At 39.4% G+C, this 27650-nt stretch overlaps 2 protein-coding genes across 6 annotated transcripts in view; one reads left to right on the top strand and one right to left on the bottom strand.

Moving 5' to 3' along the window:
- LOC139755074 (uncharacterized) overlaps positions 1-3538 on the bottom strand; it is a 72844-nt gene extending 69306 nt beyond the window's left edge. For 2 of the 4 annotated variants that reach the window (XM_071673146.1, XM_071673149.1), the window contains exon 1: positions 3344-3538. In XM_071673146.1, the coding sequence (XP_071529247.1) occupies positions 3344-3358 (15 nt within the window). In that variant the 5' untranslated portion in view covers positions 3359-3538. The remainder of the gene's footprint in view (positions 1-3343) is intronic. The other 2 variants (XM_071673143.1, XM_071673145.1) reach the window with 2 other exon arrangements.
- Positions 3539-3800: 262 nt separating this feature from the next.
- The window catches only part of Akt (Akt kinase), a 60132-nt gene continuing 36282 nt past the window's right edge, over positions 3801-27650 (top strand). The window contains exons 1-4 of one of the 2 annotated variants that reach the window (XM_071673142.1): positions 3801-3879; positions 6981-7027; positions 13537-13727; positions 16724-16836. In XM_071673142.1, the coding sequence (XP_071529243.1) occupies positions 13542-13727; positions 16724-16836 (299 nt within the window). In that variant the 5' untranslated portion in view covers positions 3801-3879; positions 6981-7027; positions 13537-13541. Of the gene's footprint in view, positions 3880-3914; positions 4134-6980; positions 7028-13536; positions 13728-16723; positions 16837-27650 lie in introns of those variants that run through there. The other variant, XM_071673141.1, reaches the window with a different exon arrangement.

Genomic DNA, 27650 nt, shown 5'->3' with positions numbered 1-27650 from the left:
CCTCCCACCACTCATTACCCTTTTGAATCAAACCACCTTCCACCTTTCGCATACCACATGCATCTCTTCTTGCACATGCCATCACTGCCTCCCTAAATACATCCCATACCTCACCCACTCCCCTCACATCATTTGCTCTCTTGTCATTCTACACTCCTTTCCTGGTATTTCTTTTCCAGGCTCACTTATTCTCACCACTCTTCTCACCGACATTGTCTCCTCTTTTTCGAAAACCTCTACAAATATTCACCTTCGTCTCCACAAGACAGTGATCAGACACCACCAGTTGCCCCTCTCAGCTACATAGGTCGCCAGACTGGTTGGCGGAACTTGGTCGAATACGAACAGGCAATGCGAGAGGAACTGAACAGGTCGAATACGAACAGGCAATGCGAGAGGAACTAAACAGGTCGAATACGAACAGGCAATGCGAGAGGAACTGAACAGGTCGAATACGAACAGGCAATGTGAGAGGAACTGAACAGGTCGAATACGAACAGGCAATGCGAGAGGAACTGAACTTGGTCGAATACGAACAGGCAATGCGAGAGGAACTGAACTTGGTCGAATACGAACAGGCATTACGAGAGGAACTGCACAATCAGGTAGCGATAAGCCACAGCGACCAGGAACCTAAGTATTGAGATACTACAGTGTTACATTCTGAGAATGACAAAAATCTTTTTTCTTTTTTGAAAAGTTAAGAATGAGCGCATTAACAGCTCCGTGTCTTATTTGCTACCTTAATATCTAAATAACGGAATCTTTTATTGCGAGAAGGGCCAGACAAGATGTACTTAATACCCCCCCCCACACACACAAGGACCACTTATACGAACTGTCCTATGATTTTAATGGCCTTCCTAATAACACTCCACCTGGCCCAACCAACCCCACACAACCACTAAAAAAGAAAAAAGGAAGGCAAAGTACAGGAAAACAAACAGACCAGCCTCCACACAGTACAATGGAATCAAAGCTCCGAAAACTTCTCCACACATGATACCCCCATCCCTAAATCAACAGCAAAAAGACTATATATCACATGGACGCAGGAACATAGAAGACCCCAGACAGTCTCCCTTCAAGCTTTCAAGCTGCTGACATCATTAAAACAAAGGAACCAGCTTAGGCAAAGCCATACGCCGTCAATAAGCATCACACAGCAAAGTCAAAACTCCAAATAACACCTTCACTAACTTACTCAAGACTCCATTGGGTTGATATTACACAAGATGTGACTATTCGTCTTTCAGTACAGACATGACATAGTTTCATATGGTAAGCTTTACCGACTAGATGCAAAAAACTGGATACAGATTTAAAATTTCAGGTATTGTTATTAACAATAAGGTGTTGTGACATTTCTTGCAGGGTTTGTTTATATCTATCCCTAAAAGGTTCTTTTTTTCCACAGTCTAAGACATATTGTTCTACTTTTGTGTCCAAAACTTTGACCACAAACTTTTAAAATTCACACGGTTAATATGTCAAGATAGGCCAAAGCGCCAATAGTAACTTATAGCCTAAATAGCCTTAGTCAAGCAGTTACAAAATCATGTAATCTGATGATCTTATCACTTTCTCCATATACATGTTTTACTTTCCACACTTCACTGTGATGGAAAATGTTTCTACTTATGTTTACAAGAACTCCGTCTTTATGCTTGAAAGAGGTCAATTAGTTCCTTTCTAATTACAGTTTTGAGGCTTCTTAATAGAAAACCCAACATTGTTTTCAACGCCACCTTTACCAAGTGCAAGTTTGGCTAAAGCAACAGCTTTATCACGCTCACGGAGGCCTACATGAGAGGGAATCCAAATGAGTTTGATTTAAATTCCTTGTGGAATAATGGCCGAGCATCTGTGTCTGGCTTCAGACACCAGCATGATACATTTTGATCTCAGGGTGTTCAGTGCCTTGAGTACTGAGTCAAACCGGCCCTTCTCGTAACCGATTGGCACCTTCAGCTATGCACCACTATCCGCGGAGACTACGCTACGCCTTGTAATATTCTATGCCACTCTACAGAATTGGGTATATATATATATATATATATATATATATATATATATATATATATATATATATCACCAGACACAATTCATGGCCAGTGTTCCTCAAATATCCACAATATCCTCCACTGCCGGGAATTCCCTATATCATTGCAATAATCTTAAGACTCTCTTTTATGACCTTGTTCCACAACTCAGCCATGTACCTGCTTTGATAACGGCAAAATTTCCACCGCACGTAATGGATATGTTGATGTTAGCCGCCATGCTCGTGCCCAAGGATACCAACCCGTCGGACAGCTTCCCCTCCACACCACGCCGCAGGCCTACCAATTTCAACTTCCCGTATTACATTATGATAGTTTCATCTCTGCTCTAGTGTCTCCTTGATTTTAGTTATTCTGTGTAGCCTTATGTAGAGACGAATTATGCTGGTTATTTTATAGGTGTTTGTGTGTGTGTGTGTGTGTGTGTGTGTGATTAGGGTGAATGGTGATTGGTGGTAAATATTAAGATTTTATCGAATTTTTTTTGTGTGAGATCTTTGATGTGTCCCTTGCTCAAAGCATGCGTTGCAACAGGACAGGACAGGGAGGACCAATACCATTTACTGTATTTCAGTGTCGAGTTACTTTGAAAAATTAGTATAGTTTGAAGAGCACTGCCCTTGCCATTTTCGGAGTAGCATTTAGATGCCACTAATACATCTACCGCACACTTGAGTTTACCACCGATCCTAACGTACTTACTATATTTTCAATCAATTGCTCTTCAAATGCCATTAATTTAAGTACTGTCTATGAATTCCATTAAAAACATTAAACCCACTGGTTATTGCCTTAACCCCCGTGTCTCTTGTATATCTTCTAAAGACAAAGTTCCTTGTTATTTTGATTTGAACATTTAAGAGGACAATGCGTTCTTCAAATACTGCTTTCTCGGCGCCATTACCACGTATATATGTACTCATATGAAACTCACCTTGTGTATCATCAGCTAAAGTGTACATGTACATGGAAATAGGTTGTAATTACTTATGAAAGATATTCTACTTTAAAAATACATGTGTGTCTGTTCTCACATTCAGTCTTATGTATCAAATACGTAGATTTGTGCATGCGCGCTTGCGTGCACGTGTACGCACCTACGCATGCTTGCCTGCGTGCAGGCGTACTTACAGATATATCATTGCCCATGCTTGTATACTGCCACGCACTTATGCCTAAACGTTTTCATACGCGCACACAAGCTTGATGTAATAGATGTAAATATATTGACATGCATGCAAGCACGCTAACAATACCACTCTCTCTACAAACGTACTTACTAATAGGTTGTTCATGTGCGCACCTGCTTGTATCTTTCATTTGGTTCCTTATTTTGCGAACGTCGAACTCCCAAGACGAATTTGTCCTTCCAGAGTCCATGACCATCCTCTGTCAACCTATGTGACAATAACCATGGCCTTAGTTTATGGGTGAAGGCGTAACCTCATCAATTCGTGAATGACCAATCCATTCATTTTAATTCGATGCGTTCGGTCGGCCTTAACCCGGAAATTTAACAATATACTGGCGAAGAAATTGTGCGCGTTGTAGATTATTTAGACGTCTTTATAGAACTCTCTCTCTATCCGTAGTGGAAACTAATAGGAAAATAAAGGACTCCCTGCGTATCTTGTTGTTTTATTTATATTCACATTTAGCGCCGTGTTGCTGTAGTCTCGCGTGGTAGTATCGGATAATTGGCCTTTTAATTCCAATACTGTGCCGGATGCAAGGAGAGAATCTTCCCTATAGAAGTACTGGAGGTGGATAATTCAACTTTATTAAATCTTAAATCATCAAATGAAAATAATAATAAGTACGGAATAAGGTTCTGTTCCTTCTATCCTATTTAGAGGAGGTAGTGTGCGGTAAGTTGTTCTAGCAGTCTCCAGAAAGACTATCGAAACAGCTGAGAGACTGGGGGACGATTGTGTTGTTGTTTATGAAAGGGGGAAAATATGGAGTTCTGTCCCTCGTAATGCCTGTCGCCGTGGTTCGCGGGGGAGAAGAGAGCTCCGAGTGACCCAATGACTGTGGTAGTTGGGTGGAAGTAAGAGGGGGAAAAAACAGGCAAGTACGAGCCAGATATGGCTGCCTTTAACAATAAACAAAACATTGGAAGCTTTTTGGGTCCATCACCTTCCGCAGCTGATACTAAACTTGAGCATCATTTGGAGGTGATGGTGGTTCTATAGACATACCCCTTCATGCCAGAATATTGCCTTTAGTAGGGAGTAGAAGGCTGGAAATGCCTCTTCATAGGTTTTCTGAGAAGTGATGTGCATTGTTTATATTGTAGGTGTACAGTGGTTTTAGACTCTTTGTTAAAAATGACTTGTATATCATTGTGAGCCACTGGGTATATCATTGTTAGCATGCAGGAACAAAGAAGTTTGGTAGACTATGCTTGTTACGATTAGTATGGGCTTGATGACACCAGTAAATTGTTTTAATTATTCAGTAAAAGTGTTCAAAGGACAGCCAGGACTGTTATCCTGGACAAGGAAGTAATAAGAGAATGTTGTTATCACTGACAGTGTCATGGCTTGAAAATTAGAAGAAGGCTGCAGACTCATGCCATTTAATAGTGCCTTTTGATAGGATTAATGAAAACTGAAGGCCTACTGGCCTATACGAAGCAGCTCTACTGTAGCAGTATGCAGTCATTATTAGCCATGGATTACCCAGCCCTCATTTATATTTTTTTTTGACATGTCAGAATGTATGTTATTACTAGGCAGCTTTTTCCATTCTTATACAACTGATTCCGTACTGATATTTATTAGTTTCTATTCAATGTCTGAATTTCTTTAGTTTGAATATATTAATTTTCTAGAGTTGGTATTTTAGTAGCCTATTGTTCTCATTTATCCCAATTTTCCATATTTGTGCCTCTTTCACTTGTGGACCTTTGTGGAAATGAGCCTCTTATGCCTTAGATGGGCCATATTGATGTTCATTTATTTAAGTTAATATATAATTTGAATATATTAGATGAGGTGACATCAGTATATCCAGGAAAATATGGTATCTGTTAATGTCGTGTTGGGTAATATATGTAAACTATCACTTGAAAGTTTAGATGACTCACAAGAAGTAGTCGAAATGATAGTATGCTAGCACTTTATTCATCTCCTATTGGGATGACAGCATGTTCTTAAACATTCAGTGTAATGTTGGTGTGCGCATTTTCTTGAACTTGTCTGGTGTGTTTTTACAAGCATGCTGAAAATTAAGGTAAATCTTTATTGCAAAGAATGAGGTTCAGTAGGTTGTGTTTTTTTTATTTTTTTATTTTTTCAGGGGTTTTGCAGAACATACAAATGGTTATGATCTGACAAGCACTGAACAGGTGCTTATGCAACACAGTCTTAAACACCACCCCACATGACATGCATCACTCTAAAACCACTGTCCCTAGATACACACGGGTAACACTCTCCCATGTATGTTTATGCCTTCATGTGCAAATATCGGTTCATTATATCTTGAGATCCTTCATGTCCATGATGCAGTTGCCACAACAGAAACACTGAACACTCGGTGCTCAGTTACCCCACACTCACCCCATATAATCATACCCACAACATCAGTACACTTCGTGACCTTTGGTAGTTTGAAGGATGTCAATTTGTCAAACTATAGTGTAGCAGGTATTGGATGCATGGAATATGGAGTATGGGAGGCAAGAGCATCATGGCAAGTAGTTTTGTGAAAAGAGAAAGATGAAATGTTAGAAAGCAGCTGGAGTGGATGGGATTGCAGTTTATAATCAAGAACGGGGTAGTAGTGTTGCTGTTTGGTTAATTAGGATATTTAATGGATGTATGGGCCAAGGTGAGGTACCTGAGGATTGATAGAATACCTGCATCGTGTTTGTTTGAGGGTACCTGGTAAGTTGTGCATCATGGGAGATTCCTCATTGAAAAGGTGGTGGCATGTACAAAGCATTAGATTGGGTACAGTGTGGGAGATTCCTCATTTAGAGGGTGGTGGGACGTACAGAGCATTAGATTAGAGAGGAGCAATGCAGCTTCAGGAATGGTAAAGGATGTGTAGATCACGTTTGCCTAGAAGAATTTGCTTAAGAAATACATTTAGAAACAGAAGGATTTGCATGTGACATATATATTTTTGCATGTCTTCTCTACCAAGGCTTGAATGTGAGGCATGCAGCAGGCTGCCGTTTCCCACATTGTCTGTGTGGAGACCAGTCACAATAGGTTTGACTATTATGTTACCTTTTTTCTTTAAAATCAAAGCTTCAGAGCTGTGGAATTCTCTTCCTTTCATCATTCCCTCTTCCTTTAACCTCCTGCATAGAAGAGTCTGGTGTACAAATACCTGTGGGGCTATGATTAGTTCCTTTATTTTTTCTCATAATTTTTTTCTTTCCATCCAATATAATCATAATTTGGATAAGTTTTGTCTGTGCCATGTCATTTACAGTAAAAAAAGATACATAAGGAAAGTGTGTATGGAAAAGATATTAGAAAGTATGTGTTTGCTTTTTAATTCACATATTGAATAAGAGGGTGGTGAAAATTCATATAGTTTGGTTTGAAGGTATGTTAAGAGGGAATGAAATTTTGAAGGCACCATACATGAGATGAAGATTGTGGGTGAGTGACAGTTTATCATGCAGAGTGGGTTAGTGTTTTGTGTTGACAGGAAAAGTCCTGACACCAATTCTTGCTGAGCTACCACAAAATGAGTACAAATATGATGGAGAAAAAAATTCTAAAGCGCAATTTTTTTTTTTATTATAGACTATGCTTAGCATCCATTTAGTCAATTGATAGATGAAACTACTTTTATTCCTGTTTTGTGATATGTAATATCAGTTTCCCAGAGTGTATGTTCTTCACTCTTTAGATTTTATAGATTAAGCACACTATAGCACTGTTTCTTTTTCAGGTTTTGTTGTTAAAACTGATAAACTACCTGCATTTCTCTAAGTGGAGGTATGTATATAGTTAAAAATTTTCTGAAGTAATTAAAGTACAATAGGTATGCAAAACTAATGTATTCTTCACTTCAGTATTAGGGAAAAGATTGATGAGAATGTTGAAACTTTCTGGTGTAGTGACCACGAAAACCCTTATCTGCACCTGTATATTTTCAAAGGTGATATTACTCTTACATTATAGTACTTTGTCATCTCTCTTGTGGCCTTGATTACCATCTGCATAAGTCTGCCTTGGAGTTGGCAAGGTTCCTGAAGTATTCTAGATCCATGTTCGGGGTCCATAAGGTCTTGATCTCCTGAGTGAGGCGAGTCACTGATGAGGTGTTTTAAGAAGTAAACATGACTGTCATCTGGTTTTAATAGTTCATGATTAGGTTAAGGTCTGGGGAAATTCCCAGGTTATTCCAGCATTTGAACATATTTCTCTGATACTAATTGATCGCCTTTTTTAACCTTATGGCAGGAGGCACTATCCTGCATAAAATGATCACATCCATAAACCTCATTAAAAGGAAGCACCTTAATGTACGTTTTCCATTCTCTGCAGTGTTTTTAGGTAAGAAGTACAACCCTCCCCTACTCATTGCACTAATAAACCAGGCCCAGATCATCACACTAACAATGTTTCACTGACTTCATTATGAGAGTCATACCAGCTGGCACCCCCTGGCCTCCTGCGCACAATTGAATGAACTTCCATCAGAAAACATAACCTACTCCTTTGTTTCTTACTCCAGTTCTTGTATTTCTAGCAAATGGGGGTCATTTGAATTTCATTTCCTTTCAGGACAGAATGTGAAGATCTTTTTACAGACAGATGAATGGTTCTTTGAGAGACATTTATTAGAAGTTTTGGATGGCTTTTCTTAAGTTCAGTGGCTGAAATGTGGGGTTGCATGAATACTCCTTGTCTTAGGAGGTTATCTGTAGATCTAGAAGTCTCCCTTGGGTGACGAGGGATAGGTTGAAGAAATGGGATAACATTGTCATGGAGGCCGTGAGCATATGCTTGCCAACTTCGAGTTAGAGGATCACTGTTGTGGTTCATGAAAACTATTTTACCCAATACATTTTTTTGGTGGAGAAGTTCTTCTCCAACACTTCCTCTTTATTGGCATGCTGTTAAAGCCTAAGAGACAGACTGACCTTGGAGAGGAAGATGGATTTTAAAGAAGGAAAAATGTCCCTGTACAAGGCAGTTTTCTGCTAGCAGATTTTTTGGATTGCTCTCATGTCCTCTCCCCTTGCTTAAACTTTTCTCTAAACCGATTGTCATCACCATCAGGGTGTCATCTGTGTTCTGAGAATAATTAAGTGATCAATATGTCTGTCAGTGATATGATAACTCATTGATTAGGGGTTACTGATTGGCAGGAGGGCAGACCCAGACCAGGCTTTAAGCTGGAATCACTGAATTAGTGGTTAGCGAAGGGTGGGGCATTTACCTCACAAGAAGGCAAGAGATTGAAAGTTCCTAATCCTTATTCTTAGGGATTCTCCAAAAGCTTGTGAGACACCAACCCAGAAAGTTCTTCATTCTTCAAAACTGGCCTTTCTAGATTTTTGTGTAGAATTTTTTTTCTCGTTTGAGAATATGCTAACAGGAAATGAGTTGAATGATTACATATCTTAGATGTTTATAGAATTCTTATTGCAGTGTGTTTTCAGCGTCTTTTGATTATAATGCTACAAAATTGTATTCTAAGGTATCTCTGTTTTCTGCCAGTCTTGCCAATAAAGAATGAATGAATGGGTGTAGGTCAGGGGGAGGCTCTTTTCATGTGTTAATTATCCTGTTTGCACTCCAAACAAAAGAGCTTGAGGGATTTTCATCAGTTATACATTGAAAGGGTTTTGTTTTATGTGATAAAACTAATTTATCTCTTTGAAGCACATCCCATAAATTGAGATGCCCCCTGTGGGATGGTAATTTGCAGGTTGGTCTGTTGTCATATTTTCAGGCTCCAACTGTTAGTAGTACAGACACCTCTAAATTCACATGATAATTATATTCTGGAAAATGGTAGGGTAAATCAAAAGTGTGTAAATCATACAATGCAGATAGTGGAGTATAGGGGGTTTCATTATTTATATGTATACACAAACCAAGAAATATAAAACACCATGATACTCATACTGTACAGTGAATTCTATAAAGAGAAAGCAGAAAATAGCAAACTTAATTCCAACACTTTCCTTTGCTGCCGTTCCTGAATTGCTTTGTAGTGCAGCTGGAGAGGGAGGAGGTAGGTAGAGGAGTTACTGGGGAAGTGGGTTATCTGGGTCAGATGATGTAGTTGGTGAAGGTTTATGTGATGATCAAGTGGGTTCAGTTATTTTGTCGGTAGGTGTTGATGGCTGGTCCTTCTTATGAGTGTCCAGTTTGTTTGAAAAGGAATCTGGTGTCAGTTTTGCCTTCAGTCTTGTGATAATGGATGTCTTTATAGCACCTGACTTCAGCTAGGCCCTTTCAGACCACACTTGAACTGCATTCTGTATTTGAGTCGTCTTTGTCAAATATAGTGAAGCAAGGTCAGTGTTGTGAAGTACCTCAGTTAACTTTTTGCTAGTGAGAGAACATCCTTCTCAACCTCACCTTCTTTTACTACCACCTCCTCCTGTTGTTCCTTCTCCATCTGAAGTAGATTCTCATTTGAGAGTACTTTGCTATGTGATTCTAGCAACTCCTCCATATTACCCTCCCCATCCTCATCAAAGCTGACTTTTTTCATCATTTCCACAATGTGTGTGTGCATTCTAGATATGTCACTGTTGACATCAAAACCCCAGAATTCATGAAAAACCAAGGGCAAAGCTTCCACTGCACTCCACCTTTACAGACGCTGGTGATTTCCTTTTAGGCTTCACCAATGATCGTGATGGCATCCCTGATGGTGAATGACTTCCAGAATCCTTCACAGTCACATGGTCATTTTCTGTAGCCCTCATAGCTTTTCAAATGTTCTCCAGAAATAGTAGGTCTTGAAAGATTATATCACCTCTGGTCTGTTGGCTGGATTAGAGATGTGTTGGGCATTATCGATAAGAAGGAGAATCTGGGTACATACATTCTTGTTCACACAGTACTTCAACTCTTAATGGAGATTTGTAACAAATTAATCACAGATGTCTGTTATCTGCCCCTTCAGATTAGAATGATTATAGGCAAAAATTGTTTCATGTATCCTTTAAGAGCCCTGGAATTTTCCAAACATTATACCAATAATGGTTTAAGCTTGCAATCACCTTCAGCGTTGCTTTCCATAAGCTGTATGAAGCGATTCTTTGCAGCTAAGAATTTTAATGCAGTCTTCCCTTCATGGGAAGAGTATGTTCTCGAAGGCATTCTCTTCAAAAATAATTTGGTCTTATATATGTTAAAATCTGTTTTGGAGACTAACTGCCTTCCTTGATGACAATCGTGATGGTTCCTGGGAAATTTTCGGCAGCAACCACACCAGCAGATGTAGCCTTACCGGTCATCTTGATGTTGTGGTAATTATAGTGTTTCCTAAAGTTTTTGTACCCACGAGAGCTTGCTTGAAATATCTTTGTTGCTCCTTTTTCCACTTCAAAGTCATCATATATAATGTGGACCTTTGCTTGTATCGGAAACATGCTGACATGAGCATATTCATGAGGTTGGTGTTCGATCTGTGTGTTCAACATTCATTTCGTTCTCTCCATAATTGAACTTCAGGAATATAAGGTCTTAGGTGCACTGGTTAATGCTCAACTCTTGGCACTCTGCTTGATCTTTTCTGCTGTATCATGAATAGTCCATAAAGTCTAGGAGCATGCTTTGTATCAGCTGTTTGTTCACCTCTCTCATAACATGAGCACATCCATCTCATCCTCATTGGTGATGGCCTTATGCTTCCTAGCACCACTGATACTTGGAGAACTTAAAAGATGTTTTGGTAGCGTGATGCAAGGAGCTAAACTTGTGTAATATATTGTTGAAGAAGCACAAAATGCTGTAGCATTCTATGATAATAGACTGTATCCTTGCACTAAGTACTGTAAGCACTGCAAAGCTGGAAGCTGCACACCTTTGCCATACATACATGTGCTTCTTGTACAGCACTGGCAATGCCACACCACCATGCTGCCAGCCCAGTGATGATTGTGTTATTCTAGAAATGGTGTAAAGCAAACAAGTGTAAATCAAGAGGTCCCTGTATATGTTTGTACCATTGTAGAGTAGGGGTTATAGTATTTTTGGTTAGTTTATAAGTAGAGTGAGACTCAGTCTAATAGAAGGGTATGTGCTACACTAAGCATTAGGTTGGTCAGTTTTAGGAGGTATTTGCCCACTTAACCAGGCTAAGCAAGAGATATGAGTGAGTGTGCAGCATCCTGCACAACTGGGATCTCTTAACTGTCATATTCTGGATGACTTGGTATATGTCATCAGCTAGTACATCAGTTCAGATTTCTGTGTTTCATATTTAACCAGTTTTATTATTGCTCTTATAATTTATGTTATATAGATCAGTGGTAAGTCATGTTTTAAGCATGGCAGTCCCAAGTAATGTCAAATGAAATGGTTACTGTTTATTTCATGTCATACTTTTTTAATGCATGAACAGATTTAAAAGAATTTTATTACACAGATATAGGCAGATATAGGGTGTTTTGGTCGAGGTGGTGTGCAAAGTGAGAGGGTTAGGGAAAATGATTTGGTAAACAGAGAAGAGGTAGTGAAAGCTTTGCGGAAGATGAAAGCCGGTAAGGCAGCAGGTTTGGATGGCATTGCAGTGGAATTTATTAAAAAAGGGGGTGACTGTATTGTTGACTGGTTGGTAAGGTTATTTAATGTATGTATGACTCATGGTGAGGTGCCTGAGGATTGGCGGAATGCGTGCATAGTGCCATTGTACAAAGGCAAAGGGGATAAGAGTGAGTGCTCAAATTACAGAGGTATAAGTTTGTTGAGTATTCCTGGTAAATTATATGGGAGGGTATTGATTGAGAGGGTGAAGGCATGTACAGAGCATCAGATTGGGGAAGAGCAGTGTGGTTTCAGAAGTGGTAGAGGATGTGTGGATCAGGTGTTTGCTTTGAAGAATGTATGTGAGAAATACTTAGAAAAGCAAATGGATTTGTATGTAGCATTTATGGATCTGGAGAAGGCATATGATAGAGTTGATAGAGATGCTCTGTGGAAGGTATTAAGAATATATGGTGTGGGAGGAAAGTTGTTAGAAGCAGTGAAAAGTTTTTATCGAGGATGTAAGGCATGTGTGCGTGTAGGAAGAGAGGAAAGTGATTGGTTCTCAGTGAATGTAGGTTTGCGGCAGGGGTGTGTGATGTCTCCATGGTTGTTTAATTTGTTTATGGATGGGGTTGTTAGGGAGGTAAATGCAAGAGTTTTGGAAAGAGGGGCAAGTATGAAGTCTGTTGGGGATGAGAGAGCTTGGGAAGTGAGTCAGTTGTTGTTCGCTGATGATACAGCGCTGGTGGCTGATTCATGTGAGAAACTGCAGAAGCTGGTGACTGAGTTTGGAAAAGTGTGTGGAAGAAGAAAGTTAAGAGTAAATGTGAATAAGAGCAAGGTTATTAGGTACAGTAGGGTTGAGGGTCAAGTCAATTGGGAGGTGAGTTTGAATGGAGAAAAACTGGAGGAAGTGAAGTGTTTTAGATATCTGGGAGTGGATCTGGCAGCGGATGGAACCATGGAAGCGGAAGTGGATCATAGGGTGGGGGAGGGGGCGAAAATCCTGGGGGCCTTGAAGAATGTGTGGAAGTCGAGAACATTATGTCGGAAAGCAAAAATGGGTATGTTTGAAGGAATAGTGGTTCCAACAATGTTGTATGGTTGCGAGGCGTGGGCTATGAATAGAGTTGTGCGCAGGAGGATGGATGTGCTGGAAATGAGATGTTTGAGGACAATGTGTGGTGTGAGGTGGTTTGATCGAGTGAGTAATGTAAGGGTAAGAGAGATGTGTGGAAATAAAAAGAGCGTGGTTGAGAGAGCAGAAGAGGGTGTTTTGAAGTGGTTTGGGCACATGGAGAGGATGAGTGAGGAAAGATTGACCAAGAGGATATATGTGTCGGAGGTGGAGGGAACAAGGAGAAGAGGGAGACCAAATTGGAGGTGGAAAGATGGAGTGAAAAAGATTTTGTGTGATCGGGGCCTGAACATGCAGGAGGGTGAAAGGAGGGCAAGGAATAGAGTGAATTGGAGCGATGTGGTATACCGGGGTTGACGTGCTGTCAGTGGATTGAAGCAAGGCATGTGAAGCGTCTGGGGTAAACCATGGAAAGCTGTGTAGGTATGTATATTTGCGTGTGTGGACGTATGTATATACATGTGTATGGGGGGGGTTGGGCCATTTCTTTCGTCTGTTTCCTTGCGCTACCTCGCAAACGCGGGAGACAGCGACAAAGTATAATAAATAAAATAAATAGAACTTTTCAAGTAGCAGATTGTAGAGAATTTTTAGTGCTTTTGAGAAATATGTATGATGCATTGTAATTGATCATGTATAACTTCTTCAGACACAATGGGTGAGGCGGGTGTGGCTCCGCCCCCTGCTATTGTAAAGGAAGGGTGGCTTAATAAGCGTGGAGAGCATATCAAGAACTGGAGGCAGCGTTATTTCTTCCTCCTTGAAGATGGCACTCTTCTTGGCTTCAAAACCAAACCTGAGCATGGTCTTGATGATCCACTAAACAACTTTACTGTAAAGGTAAGATTGATACTTTCCAAAGTTTTGACCCAGAAACATGATGACAGAAGCCCAAGTATGTTAACTTTGCACTTTGATTTTTAGGATTAAATGTCCTGCTGTTGCATATAGTACATGTGTGTCATGTCATCACTCATGTGGGTTTTTCTGCCTTTGGACATATTCTTCTTAGCACTATAAATCAATAATAATTGATGATAGAAACTCAAAGCTGCACCATAGGTACCACCTTTAGAGGAGAAGAACTCATTAGATTCTGCATCATAGAGTTACAAAATTTTGAAAATTAATTAGGAAAACTGGTTTTTGTTGCTGTTATCAGCAGTGCTGAATGATGGGAATTCAGTTCTGACATGTATTAAGTAAAGACAGATATTATGGGAAACAGATATTTGCAAATTTGTGAGCTTGTTAATGGTAGAAAAGTAATAAAAAGCAGAAAATAGTAGATAATTAGCATGATAGGAAGGAGGAGAGGGAACAAATTGTTATACTGGAAGAACAGTTAAAGTAAAGAATAAAGTAGGAAGAAGTGAAATAGATTTGAGAAAGATGAAAAACTTGTTTAGAAAGTATACATTTCAAGCCAAAGTTTTTGATGAATTTATATACAACACTTTGTAGTGAATGTAGACTAAATGTTCAGTAATAGTTTATAAAATACAGAAATCATAGACTCTGCATTGCCAGAGGGCCAGAAGTCTGCCCCCATCAGCACATCCAGTAGTCTTTCATATGTATTTCAGCAGACAAACAGTCAAAATGAATTTAGAATAGGTGAGATGAAATCTTTTATCATTGGTGAACTGTTATTGGAGAAGAAATAGTTTTCACAGAATTGCCAGAGAGCAGAAAAGGGTTTGTTGAAATGGTTTGGACGTATGGAGAGAATGAGTGAGGAAAGATTGATGAAGGGGCCCCAATCGCTCAAAATCTTTTTTACTCCATCCTTTCACCTCCAATTTGGTCTCCTGCTTCTCCTTGATCCCTCCACCTCTGACACATATATTCTCTTTGTCAGTCTTTCCTCACTCATTCTCTCCATATGTCCAAACCATTTCAACACACCCTCTTCTGCTCTCTCAACCACACTCTTTTTTATTGCCACACATCTCTCTTACCCTTTCATTACTTACTTGATCAAACTACATCACACCACATATTGTCCTCAAACATTTCACTTCCTACACATCCACCCTCCTCTGTACAACCCTATCTATAGCCTGTACCTCACAACCATATAACAATGTTGGAACTACCATTCCTTTAAACATACCCATTTTTGCTCCGAGGTAATGTTCTCTCCTTCCACACATTCTTCATTGCTCCCAGCACCTTCACCCCCTACCCCACCCTGTGACTTTTCCGCTTCCATGGTTCCATCCGCTGCTAAGTCCACTCCCAGATATCTAAAGCACTTCACTTCTGCCAATTTTTCTCCATTCAAACTTACTCCCAATTAACTTGTCCCTCAACCCTGCTGAACCTAATAACCTTGCTCTTATTTACATTTACTCTCGACATACTCCTTTCACACACTTTACCAAACTCAGTCACCAACCTCTGCAGTTTCTCACCAGAATCAACCACCAGAGCTGTATCATCAGCGAACAACAACAACACTCGCTTCCCAAGCCCTCTCATCCACAACAGACTGCATTCTCGCCTCTCTCTCCAAAACTTGCATTTACCTCCCTAACTATCCCATCCATAAACAAATTAAACAACCATGGGGATGACACACACCCTTGCCGCAAATCAACTTTCTCTGGGAACCAATCACTCTCCTCTCTTCCTACTTGTCCACATGCTTTACATCCTTGGTAACAACTTTTCACTGCTTCTAACAACTTACCTCGCATACCATATACTCTTCAAACCTTCCACAAAGCATCTCTATCCACCCTATCATATCCAAAAATTCTACAAATCCATCTGTTTTCCTATTTCTCATATATTTTTCAAAGCAAATACCTGATCCACACATACTTTACCACTTCTGAAACCTCACTGCTCCTCCCCAGTCTGATGCTCTGTATATGACTTTACCCTCTCAATCAACACCATCCCATACAGTTTCCCAGGAATACTCAATAAACTTATGCCTCTGTAGTTTGAACATTCACCTTTATCCCCTTTGCCTTTGTGCAGTGGCACTATGCATGCATTCCGCCAATCCTCAGGCACTTCACCATGATCCATACATACATTGAATAACCTTACCAACTAATCAACAGCACATGGGGTAAACTATGGAAAGGTCTGTGGGAAGGTGTGGTTTCGGTGCTTTATACATGACAGCTAAAGACTGAGTGTGAACAAGTGTGGTCTTTTTTTTTTGTATTTTTGGGGGGCTACTTCGCTGAATTATGTATATGTCTGTATGTATGTAATGGGCATGTATAGGCATTTATGTATGTATACGTATATGTGAGTGGTTGGACCTTTATTCGTCTGTTTTCTGGCGCTACCTCACTGACGCGTGAAACAGCGATTAAGTATGATAGAAAATAATACAGTAATAATGATAATGAAGCATTGATGGATAGGGAAAAAAACTGCTACTGTGTCTTGATTTTGCAAAAGGATTTGATGAAGTAAAGTATGGAGTGATGCAGAGGGAAGTGGAAAAATATTGTGTTAAAGGAAAAATAGGAAAGCTGATTAAGAAAAATTCTAACCAACTGAAAGTTCATATTGATTGTAAATGGAACATCTTTGAGGAAGACAGTACTCTTAAGGGTACCACAAGGAACAGTTCTGGCTGCAGTACTCTGTAATCATGACCTCAGACATAGATAGTTCCATTTTCCATGAAAGAGAAATAAGATTTTTAACTGAAGGAAGTACTGATTTCCATTTAGAGCCATATTTCAGCCAAGGAACATTTAAGAATTCGTAACACTTGATTTATTTTTGACATTTTGATATTCAAAGTTTGTTGTGTATTAACTTGTTACGTACAACTTAAAGATTATTTTTACATTTTCTTTCAGCGATGTCAAATTTTGAAGACGGAGAGACCGCGCCCAAACACCTTTATAATCCGTGGACTTCATTGGACGACTGTCATAGAACGTACTTTTAATGCCCAGTCAGCCAGTGACAGGTTAGGCTTTGTATTATATGCAAGTAAGTCCCATCAGTGATCGTGGTATGTTTTTGTATTGACTTCAGTGTGTAACATTTCAGTAATATGCCTGCTTATCTAACCCTGTCATCATTACTGAAATAGATTAATTGATTTATATACCAATAAAAGTGCAAAAAATATAGTTCTGAATTATATGAAGTTCTTGATTACCAATGTCAGTGAAGATTTTTTTTAGTAATACGTGGGGCTTATTTTCTTAGCCCAACAGTACCTGAGGATACAGGTGGCTTCCAGTTCCTAACCAGGCTTTACTTAATCAGCAAATCACTTGGAGGAAAATTTTATTCAGAACGAGGTATAATGCCCCTGCCAGTGCTAACATCTGCAGTTTTTACAACTTAAGCAAACCAATGCCATACTGATTAACACTTTTGGTGCTATGGGTGTCAGTGGACAACCATTGTAGCAGGGTGCTATTGGCATCAATCTACATATGTAATATGCTGCCACAAGGTGAATACAGTGTGCATAGTAGGCTTTGTTGGCTGGTCACAGATTCATCCCAAACAAATTACAAGTCATTGGAGCTACCTGGAGAACTCCTTTACCTGCCAGTGACCATGGTGGATGGTTGCATGCCCTCATTTAGTTCTAGCTGCCTGTAGTGCCCACTGCCATAACCCTGCTGCCTGTACTTAGATTAATTAATCTGGTAAATAGTTTTTCCTAAACTGGAAATACTTGATTTTTAATTCAAAAGAAAATAATGGTCTTAGTTTTTTGTACTTAATCATATAAATAAAAACGTTACACATCTTTTTGGTCATTCTGAGAAATCGTGTTTTCCCAAAACTACGGAAGTTTGTCTTGATTCATTAGAAAAAGTTTTTATGCACCTTTTCATAAATTGGATTTTTTCTTTTTGTGCTGTAGGAGACAGCCATAAAACCAATTGTGCACCATAAAAATTAAGCTGCCAGCAGATGGCAACAGTCCATTTTGTGCCCTCTGTACTTAGTGTCCAATTAGAATGTCTGTCCAGGCTCTTTTAACTGAATCATGGATATATCTATCATGTAGAATTAGGAAAAAGTTTTAGTCAAGTTCTATTCAACCATCTTGTGCTATCTCTTGTGTCAGAGATCTTTCAAGTGAAACAGTTGATTCTGGTAATTCCTCAAACTTGTAGTTCCTTGATCATAAGCAAACTCTAGGTGAGTAGTTGGATAATGTTGTTTAGATGAAACATGAATAGAGCACAAGCTATATCACTGTCAAGAGGGTTGCTGTTTAGCGTACAGCAAATGTTAAGTCTGTTGTCCACATGGAAGTGGACAAAATAAGGATAATTCTCGGAGTTCCATAATTGTCGAAATATGGAGTTTTTATGATGTCACAGCTGCAATGAAAGGGAGACAAAGTGATAGCATTGTATTGCTATCATTTTAAAGCAAAATAGAATTACTAAAGTTGTTGTATGCAGATTATGCCAAATGCTGCAGAGCATAAGGATACAATGTTGGGTTGCTTTGGTGTATGTTGAAGGATGCTGTTGTAAGTGCTTGATAAAGTAAAACACTGGTTTTCTAAAGTGATTGAAAGCCACAGTGAATATATCAGAAAAGTTCAGTAAGGGGGCAGTTGGTAGGCAGCCAGCAACCAAGGAGGTACATTACCAGTACTACCTTTCTAGGTATCGGGAGGGTTAGTAACGGTTGCGTAGTGAGCCATCACTTCAGTGGTTGTCAAGTTGCACTCCTCTGACCTAGGTAGCTGTCTTTTCTTTCTGCCTCACCCACATGTAGACTACGGGCATTCTGGCCAGAAACATACAGTCTCCCCTTGTTATACATGACACTTGACAGCACTTAACTCACACAGCTCATTCTTTGTAACTAGATTTTCTTGTGAAGAGTGCTATGTGCTAGCCTTGCCTTTTGGCAAAATGGTGTGAGCAATAGCTTGAAGTAGTAGGTAGGAACATTTAGGTAATAGCTTTAGGTAGAAACATTAGGTAGAAGTATTTGGTAAGAACATTGGAGGGGTGAGCGTTAGGTCGAAGTAGTCAGCAACAACAGTAGGTAGGAGCCTCTACAGACACTGTGCTAGACTTGCCCTCTACCAGTGGCTTGTTAAGGGTGATGCACTAAAGGCTAAGAAGCAGCACTGGAGTTCTTTAGTCATGGAATCTCTTATCCCATGGCCACCTCCTTGAGGGAGCTCAGGAAGGGAACTGGTGTCGAGATATATATAGATAAATAGATAGATTCAGTAAGGATTTAAGTGGGAAAGCTGGGTTTGAGATTATAAATGGAAAAAACTTGAGGTGCCCCTGGAACTGTGTGAAATTACTGTGACAAAAACTTGCTGAGTTACAGATTTAGACCACTGATTTGCTGGATATCCCTCCAAATTTATTACAAAGGTAATTTTGGGCATTGTTACACAAGTGATGTTTGCTTCAGTAGAACAAAGTAGAATACAGTAAAAAAAACAAGAGTTGATGGAGAACAGTGATAATGCACAAATGAAAGATAAGGTGGATGGTAAAGATAATGACACTAAAATTTGTGAATTAGATGATAGTATCAAAATATATGGTGAAAATGAAATAGAATCAGATGAGAGTAATGGTGATGAAAGAAAAAATATGAAAGGTAAGAAAAAAAGAATAAGAAAAGGAATGGAGAGAAAGATTTCATGAAAAACGCTCTTACTGATGAAACAGAATTGAGCAGAATGATAAAAAGTATTTGTAGATTCTCTCTCAGAAGTAGATGTAAGTTTCATGTTGAGTGTAGATATATTTATCTCACATGCTGCAAAGTGTGGAGTCATTTTGGAAGCATCCATGAAAGGGGATATGATAAAGGACAAAACTGTAGATACAGACACCTGTGCAGATTTTCAGGCTGTTAGAAAATTTTTTGCTGATTGTTGAGGAGATAGTTGCAAATTTTTACACCCAACCAAGCTAAAAGATGTAGAAGTTTGTTACTATTTTGTTAGATTTTTTTTTTTTTTTTTTTGCTTTGTCGCTGTCTCCCGCGTTTGCGAGGTAGCGCAAGGAAACAGACGAAAGAAATGGCCCAACCCACCCCCATACACATGTATATATATACGTCCACACACGCAAATATACATACCTACACAGCTTTCCATGGTTTACCCCAGACGCTTCACATGCCTTGATTCAATCCACTGACAGCACGTCAACCCCGGTATACCACATCGCTCCAATTCACTCTATTCCTTGCCCTCCTTTCACCCTCCTGCATGTTCAGGCCCCGATCACACAAAATCTTTTTCACTCCATCTTTCCACCTCCAATTTGGTCTCCCTCTTCTCCTCGTTCCCTCCACCTCTGACACATATATCATCTTGGTCAATCTTTCCTCACTCATTCTCTCCATGTGACCAAACCATTTCAAAACACCCTCTTCTGCTCTCTCAACCACGCTCTTTTTATTTCCACACATCTCTCTTACCCTTACGTTACTTACTCGATCAAACCACCTCACACCACACATTGTCCTCAAACATCTCATTTCCAGCACATCCATCCTCCTGCGCACAACTCTATCCATAGCCCACGCCTCGCAACCATACAACATTGTTGGAACCACTATTCCTTCAAACATACCCATTTTTGCTTTCCGAGATAATGTTCTCGACTTCCACACATTCTTCAAGGCTCCCAGAATTTTCGCCCCCTCCCCCACCCTATGATCCACTTCCGCTTCCATGGTTCCATCTGCTGCCAGATCCACTCCCAGATATCTAAAACACTTCACTTCCTCCAGTTTTTCTCCATTCAAACTCACCTCCCAATTGACTTGACCCTCAACCCTACTGTACCTAATAACCTTGCTCTTTTTCACATTTACTCTTAACTTTCTTCTTTCACACACTTTACCAAACTCAGTCACCAGCTTCTGCAGTTTCTCACATGAATCAGCCACCAGCGCTGTATCATCAGCGAACAGCAACTGACTCACTTCCCAAGCTCTCTCATCCCCAACAGACTTCATACTTGCCCCTCTTTCCAGGACTCTTGCATTCACCTCCCTAACAACCCCATCCATAAACAAATTAAACAACCATGGAGACATCACACACCCCTGCCGCAAACCTACATTCACTGAGAACCAATCACTTTCCTCTCTTCCTACACGTACACATGCCTTACATCCTCGATAAAAACTTTTCACTGCTTCTAACAGCAATATTGATTCTTGCACCTAGGTAGAATAGAAGTTCGAAGCCATAGGAACGTTCCATAAAAATTAGATTAAGGCTTGAGAAGAATTATGATAATTTCAAATGGAGTTGCACATTTATACATAAACAACCAGATGAACAGAGATGGATATTGTACCTGGAAATTAGAAGGAGAATTTAACTGTAGAACAAATTACTCATATAGTAATTGCCCAGACTAGACTAGATAGAAAGATGATAAGACGAGCCAAGACTATTTTTAAGATTAACCTTGAAACAGTGGCTGGTATCAATTGGTGTGCTAAATTTTCCCACCACTGTTTGGATACTTGGCTCATTTATTGCACTGTTATCAGCTTATCTTCCATCACCAAGAGGGTGAAAGAAAAAAAAATAGTTTTTCTCGTTACCCCTACAACCACAATTATAAGTGCATAGTCATCCACCTGAAGGTCATGTGTACAGGATGACTCTACAAACAATACTTAGATCGTTAGATTACTCAAGTAATTTAAAGAAACACGTAGGAAATGTATCAGCTGATGAGGAAAGTCAAGAAGAATAAAATGAGAAATGCATAGAAGGTAGTGACTTAGAAGGTGAATTTAGTGGAAGTTAGGTCTGAGTGACATGTGAGTTGCTACTGTGCAAGTTTTATGTAATTCTCTTTTTTCTCTCATACTTGATTTTTCTCATGTTAGCGAGTTAGTACCAGGAACTGCCGATGAAAGGCCACATATGCTTGCATCCATTCTCAAACTGTCATGTCGTTTACCCACAAATGAAATTTTATTACTGATTATGTTTCGTTTTGTTTGATAATCTTGTTATGATCTTTATGAATCATCATGAATTTTTCATAACAGAAAAATTAGGAAAGTTTGTAAATTACATGCCACACCAATCAGATGCGATCATAAAAAAAAAGTTAGATGCAGTGCTTTCAAGTTTAGGTGGACACTGACAGCACTACCACCTTTTTTGCTAGAAACATTTTGTGCTTCCTCAACTTGATCAGCTTTACTGGCTGGAAGAGTCAGCATCCATAAAATGATAAGCCGCTTGATCCGAAGACAGATCATCATTGTCTTGAAATTCATTATAATCTTTAGCCTGGTCCTTTAAATCTAGCTAAAAGCCATTCAGATTTTTCCCAGAATTTGTTGTCATTTGCATGGCTGCAGGATGACTGACTGTTCAGAGAAAGTATGATGCATTGCCATTTTAGCAGCAGGCAGCCTTGAAATAGAAGTGCTAAAATTGGTGTAGATTTGCATCTAGAGGTGTCGTCTGGGACATGTAAATATCCATCTGGAGAGTTAAGGGGTTAAAGATATACAGATGCTTCCTGACTTACGATGGTTTACTTAGATTTTTTGACTTTACAATGGTGTGATAGCGATATGCATTCAGTGGAAATCGTACTTCGAACTTTGAATTTTGATCTTTTCCCGGGCTAGTGATATGCGGTACAATACTCTCTCGTGATGCTGTGCAGCAGCAGCGAGCTGCAGTTTCCAGTTAGCCACGCGATCATGAGTACCTTCTACCAGCAATTTTCGAGCCTTATCAGAAGAGAGTGAAATTGATGGCCCTGTAGATGTAGCATCCTCATCATCTAGCTGTTAATTTTTGTGTAATATGCTTCAAACATTCTTCAAGCCCAGTGTGCTTTCAGCTGTGTATGTGAATGGTGAGTACCCATACAACCATTTTTTTTTTTCAGTACAGTATTCGATAAATTACATGAGATATTCAGCTCTCCATTTTAGAATAGGCTTTGTGGTAGATGATTTTGTCCAAATGTAGGCTAATGTAAATGTTTTGAGAATGTTTAAAGTAGTTTAGTGTAAGCTATGATGTTTGGTTGGTTAGATGTACAAATTTGAATGTATTAATGTATTTTCAACTTACAGTATTTTCAACTAACGATGGGTTTAACGGAACGTAACCCCATCGTAAGTCGAGGAACATCTGTACAAAGAAATAAATCCTTCAGCATCCCCACCATTCTTAACCAGCCAACTTCCCTCACCCAGAATGTTTGTGTGAAAAGTGTAATATTTCTAAATATATTCAGGTTCTTTACCTCATAATGCTACTTAAATTAATGTGCAGTTCGATAACAGGCTCAATAGGAACAGAGAGATGTTTATCTCCATGTCATCCTGACACTTTAGGAGACATCAAACATTTTTTACAACACATCCAAGCACTCACTTCTTACTGTACCAAGATCTCATAAAAACTGTAATGTAACTCTGTACATTTTCTTTTACTTTTGAATGATGATCTGTCATTTCATAGATGATTATTGGTGCACTGAGTGATTGAATTTCTGAGTAATGCCCCCTTGAGGGTTAGTAGGGAAAATTGTGATAAAATGGAAATACGTGAACAACACATGTGAAAGAATACCCGATACCAGGCACGTAAAAAACAAATCAGAAATTGCGATAATGAGCCATGGAAAATAATTCATTGTACCTCAGTATTCAAAACTTGATAAGTGAGAATTCTAATTCTGATGAATACTTTGTTTTTTAAATGTGTTTACTGTTCCCTGCATCAACAAGGTATTACCAGGAACAGATTAAGAATGACCTCATTTGCTCATATCCACTCTCTGGCAGACATACATAATGCACTGAAACCAGTCCTAATCCACTCCTAGTCCCCACAGTCCTTACTGTGGTTTCCATGATTGCTTCTTATACCTTGGTTCAGCCCATTGACAGCATGTTGCCCCTTTATACCACATTGCTTCCATTCTCCCTATTCCATATATACTTCACACCCTCTGCATGATTAGGCCCTGAACACTTCTAGCTTCATTCATTCTATCCTCCACCTCCTTCATTTCCACCTTGTCTTTGTTCCATCTACTTTCAATATGAATACCCATCCTGTCCTCAATCATTTTCTTTATTTGTCCAAACCAACCTCTTCATCCCTCTCATACATACTTTCTATCTTTACCATACCTCCAACTCTCTCATACGTACTTTCTCTACCATAAATCTCTCTAATTCTGTCGCTCTGTTGCTCTAAATGTTTCTCTCACAAATCCCTCAAAGCAAACACTTGGTCCACACATCCTGTACCTTTTCTGAAACCATATTGTTGCTCCCCAGTCATATGCTCAGTACATGCCACCACCCATGCAGTTGCCACTCTCCCATACAACTTAACAGGTACACTCCTCATATTTATGCTTCTGTAACTTGAACACTCATTTTTGACCTACTTGCCTTTATTCACTGGTACTATGTTGGTATTCTGCCAATTCCAAGGGACCTCATCATGAGCTATATGTACATTAAGAATCCTTGTTAACTGATCAACGATACAGTCACTTACTTTCTTACAAAATTCCACTGCAATACCACTCACTCCAACAGACATGCCGCACATCTTTTTATGTCAGGTTTTTTCTTTTCATCAAACCACTGTAGAAAATAATGTAATATTAATAGACATGACAAAATCTTAGCTTGCTTGAATTATGAGAAATGAAACTGGTTTAAAGTGTAAACAAACATTCCATGCTTCAAGGATTGAAGGTAAACAGGGTTGGCAATATATGCACATAGCAATTTGGTGAGCACTCTATTGGTGAAGGCTATCTATAAGAAATGTGAACACATTGCAGTGAACATCACAAGAATACAAATAGGTAATAGTGTGATGTATACAAGTCACTAGAGGACTTGAATGTTGTATTAAAAGAAATAGAAATTATCCTGAAAAATGTAGAGAAGCCCAAACCACCAGTTATATGGACTGGAGATGTCAGTTTCCATTTTGTAAAAGATTGGAAAGATAGGGATAAGGAAGAAAGAATACTACCCAAATACTCCCTGTGAGGGATGGGAGCAGGGAGCTGGAAACCCTTCCTTTCATTTATTTCAAAATCTACAAGTTTGAACAGATGAAGAAGCCAAGCGAGGAGTGCTCATCATCTTTAAATGCTCAGGCTAGGGTGTTTGAATGTTTTTGGATGTAACCAGAATGAGAAGGGAGATGTAGGTAGTATGAGGAAAGGAGCTTGAATGTTCTAGCTTTGAGTGAAACAGCTCTAGGGTAAAGATGAAAGAATGGATTGGGAATGTTTTCAGGTCAAAGTCAGTAGTTAGGATGAGGGCAAGAATTCAAAAAGGGGTAGCACTTCAGGTGTAAGAGGAGTTGTGGGAATGTGTGAGAGAGTGTAAAAAAGTGAGCTCCAGATTAGTGTGGGTAAAAGTGAAAATGGAGTACAAGAGGTGGGTGATTATTAGTGCTTATGCATGAGGCCATCATAGGAATGGTGAGGAGAAATGAGTGTCTTGTGATCAGGTGAGTGAGTGTGTCAGCATGTTTGATGCGAGAGACTGGGTATTAGTGTTGGATGATTTGAATGCAAAAGTGAATTGTGTGGCGTTGAGGGTATATAGGATTGAATAAGAGTGGTGAACAGCTTAATGAGATATGTGCTGAAAAAGAGATGGCGATTGGAAATATTTGGTCCAAAAAGAGGGATATATGTATGTGGTTGACTAGGAAAGATGGGAGGAATTTAGGGAGGTAGTGCTAGCATGTGTGAGAGAAAATATGGCATGCAGAAGATGGGAGGTGGACAGGTGAGGAGAGTAGTGAGTGGTGGAGTGATGAAGTAAGAAAAATGCTTGTGAAAGAGATGAGATAGGTGTGTAGGAATTACTTATGGGGAAGGAGTGAGTGATTTGAAGATATACAATAGAAGCAGCAGGAGGTCAAAAGGAATGTACAGGGGTTGAAAGAGAGGGCAAATGAGAGTTGGTTAAGTGAGATCGGCAAGCTTCAGAAAGTATAAGAAATGTGAAAGGAAGTTAACAATTAGAAAAACGAGAACAATGGGAACTTTGGTGAAAGGGGCAAATGGGGAATTGGTTAACAGGCTGTAATGGTATGACAAGATGGAGTGAGAATTTTGAAGGATTGTTGAATGTGTATGATGGTAGGGGAGCAAATGTATAATGTTTAGGTCAGGGTGGTAAGTGAAGACTCATGGTGAGTGGTTTGGTGAAAAGAAAATAGGATCAGATGCTATGATGCCTCCTCCTTAAACAGTTAAGTTGTGGAATTCTCTTCCATCTATTGTCTTTTGCTCTTCATATAACCTTTCTTGCTTTAAGAGATGGGTCTGCAAATGTTTGCAGAGCTAATTGATTTCGTTTTTCTTTACTTTTGGTTCACCCAAGATGGCCATGATTAGGGCATGTTAGTTGTCCTTTCCCTGTTGGTTACTATACAAAAAGTGAAAATGTTTTGTAAGATGAAATGTGGCAAGGCAGCTGAGTGTATGAATTTCTTAAGAAAGTGAGGTAACCGTATAGTTGATTTGTTAGAATTATCAGTGTATGTTTGGATCACGGGGAGGTGCCAGATGATTGACAGAATACCTGTATGGTGTCATTGTATAAAGGTATGGGGGTCAAATGTGGGTGTATGAATTACAGAGGTATAAGTTTTTGAGTGTAAATGCAGGGTTCCCACGCCACCGGGAAAACGGGAAAAACCCGGGAATTTTATTTGAGGTGCTCCCGGCCGGGAAAAGGCCTGGAAAACGCGTAAAATTGAAAATGTCTGGGAAAAACCCTTGAAACGGAAGTTAGGAAAAGGTTACTTCCCTTGGGCCTCATTCGTCCCTCGCTTTCGTACTCTGAATATACTTTATTGCTACATCGCGGCTTTTTTGTGGGGCGAGTTGTACGAATCGAACTAAAATCGCGGTCTCGATAGCGCTTGCTCACATCTGTTATGGAGTAATGAAAGCAATGGTTAATGATGATTGTGACGGCCAATTTTTTGAAAAACCATGCTTCGCATTTGCCAAGTCAACTCTTATTGACTCAGATTGGGTGAAAGTCTTTTTTTCCCAATGCAATATCATGAAATACAAATCCGTTCAAAGATTGCGAAATTTTTATAAGTATCGCATGTTTACTTTCAAAGCGTTTAGTAAGCATTGAATTGGAACCAAGAACTTTAACAAGAGAGAAACAATTTTCAGAGGAAGTTATGGATGAATGTTGCAAGGAAATAGCTAACGCTAAAATTATTGAATCTTTGAAAATTGAAAGGGCTTTTTATTTGAGTCCAAAACAAGTTGTTGACATTATAGAAGATCCTGGAAATATCCTAGAAAAAGCCTGGAATTTTATGTCAGTAAAAGAGTGGGAACCCTGTAAATGGTAAAGAACATGAAGGAGTGTTGCTTGAAGGGTGGTGGCATGCTCAGAGCATCATTTTTGGGGGGAGCAGGGTGGTTTCAGGAGTGGTAGAGGATGTGTAGATTTGATGTTAGTTTGAAGAATGTGTGCGAGAAATACCTAGAGAAACAGAAGGATTTGCTTGTAGCACCTGTGGATTTAGAGAGAGCTTATGATATGGTTGATACAGATGCTTTGTGGAAGATGCTATGAATATGTGATGAGAAAGGAAAGTTATTAGAAGTAGTGAGTTCTTATCAAGAGAGTAGGGCATTTTTGTGAGAATAAGTTGTTCCAAGTGAGGGTTGGTCTTCAGCAAGAATGTAGCTTTAATTTGTTTTAGGATGAGGTAGTGAAAGAAATGAAAAAAATTAGGAA

The sequence above is a fragment of the Panulirus ornatus genome, chromosome 18, assembly GCF_036320965.1.
Source record: "Panulirus ornatus isolate Po-2019 chromosome 18, ASM3632096v1, whole genome shotgun sequence".
Lineage (NCBI taxonomy): Eukaryota > Metazoa > Arthropoda > Malacostraca > Decapoda > Palinuridae > Panulirus > Panulirus ornatus.
The sequence above is the reverse complement of the archived record's forward strand: the minus strand, read 5'-3'. Positions and strand labels throughout refer to the sequence as shown.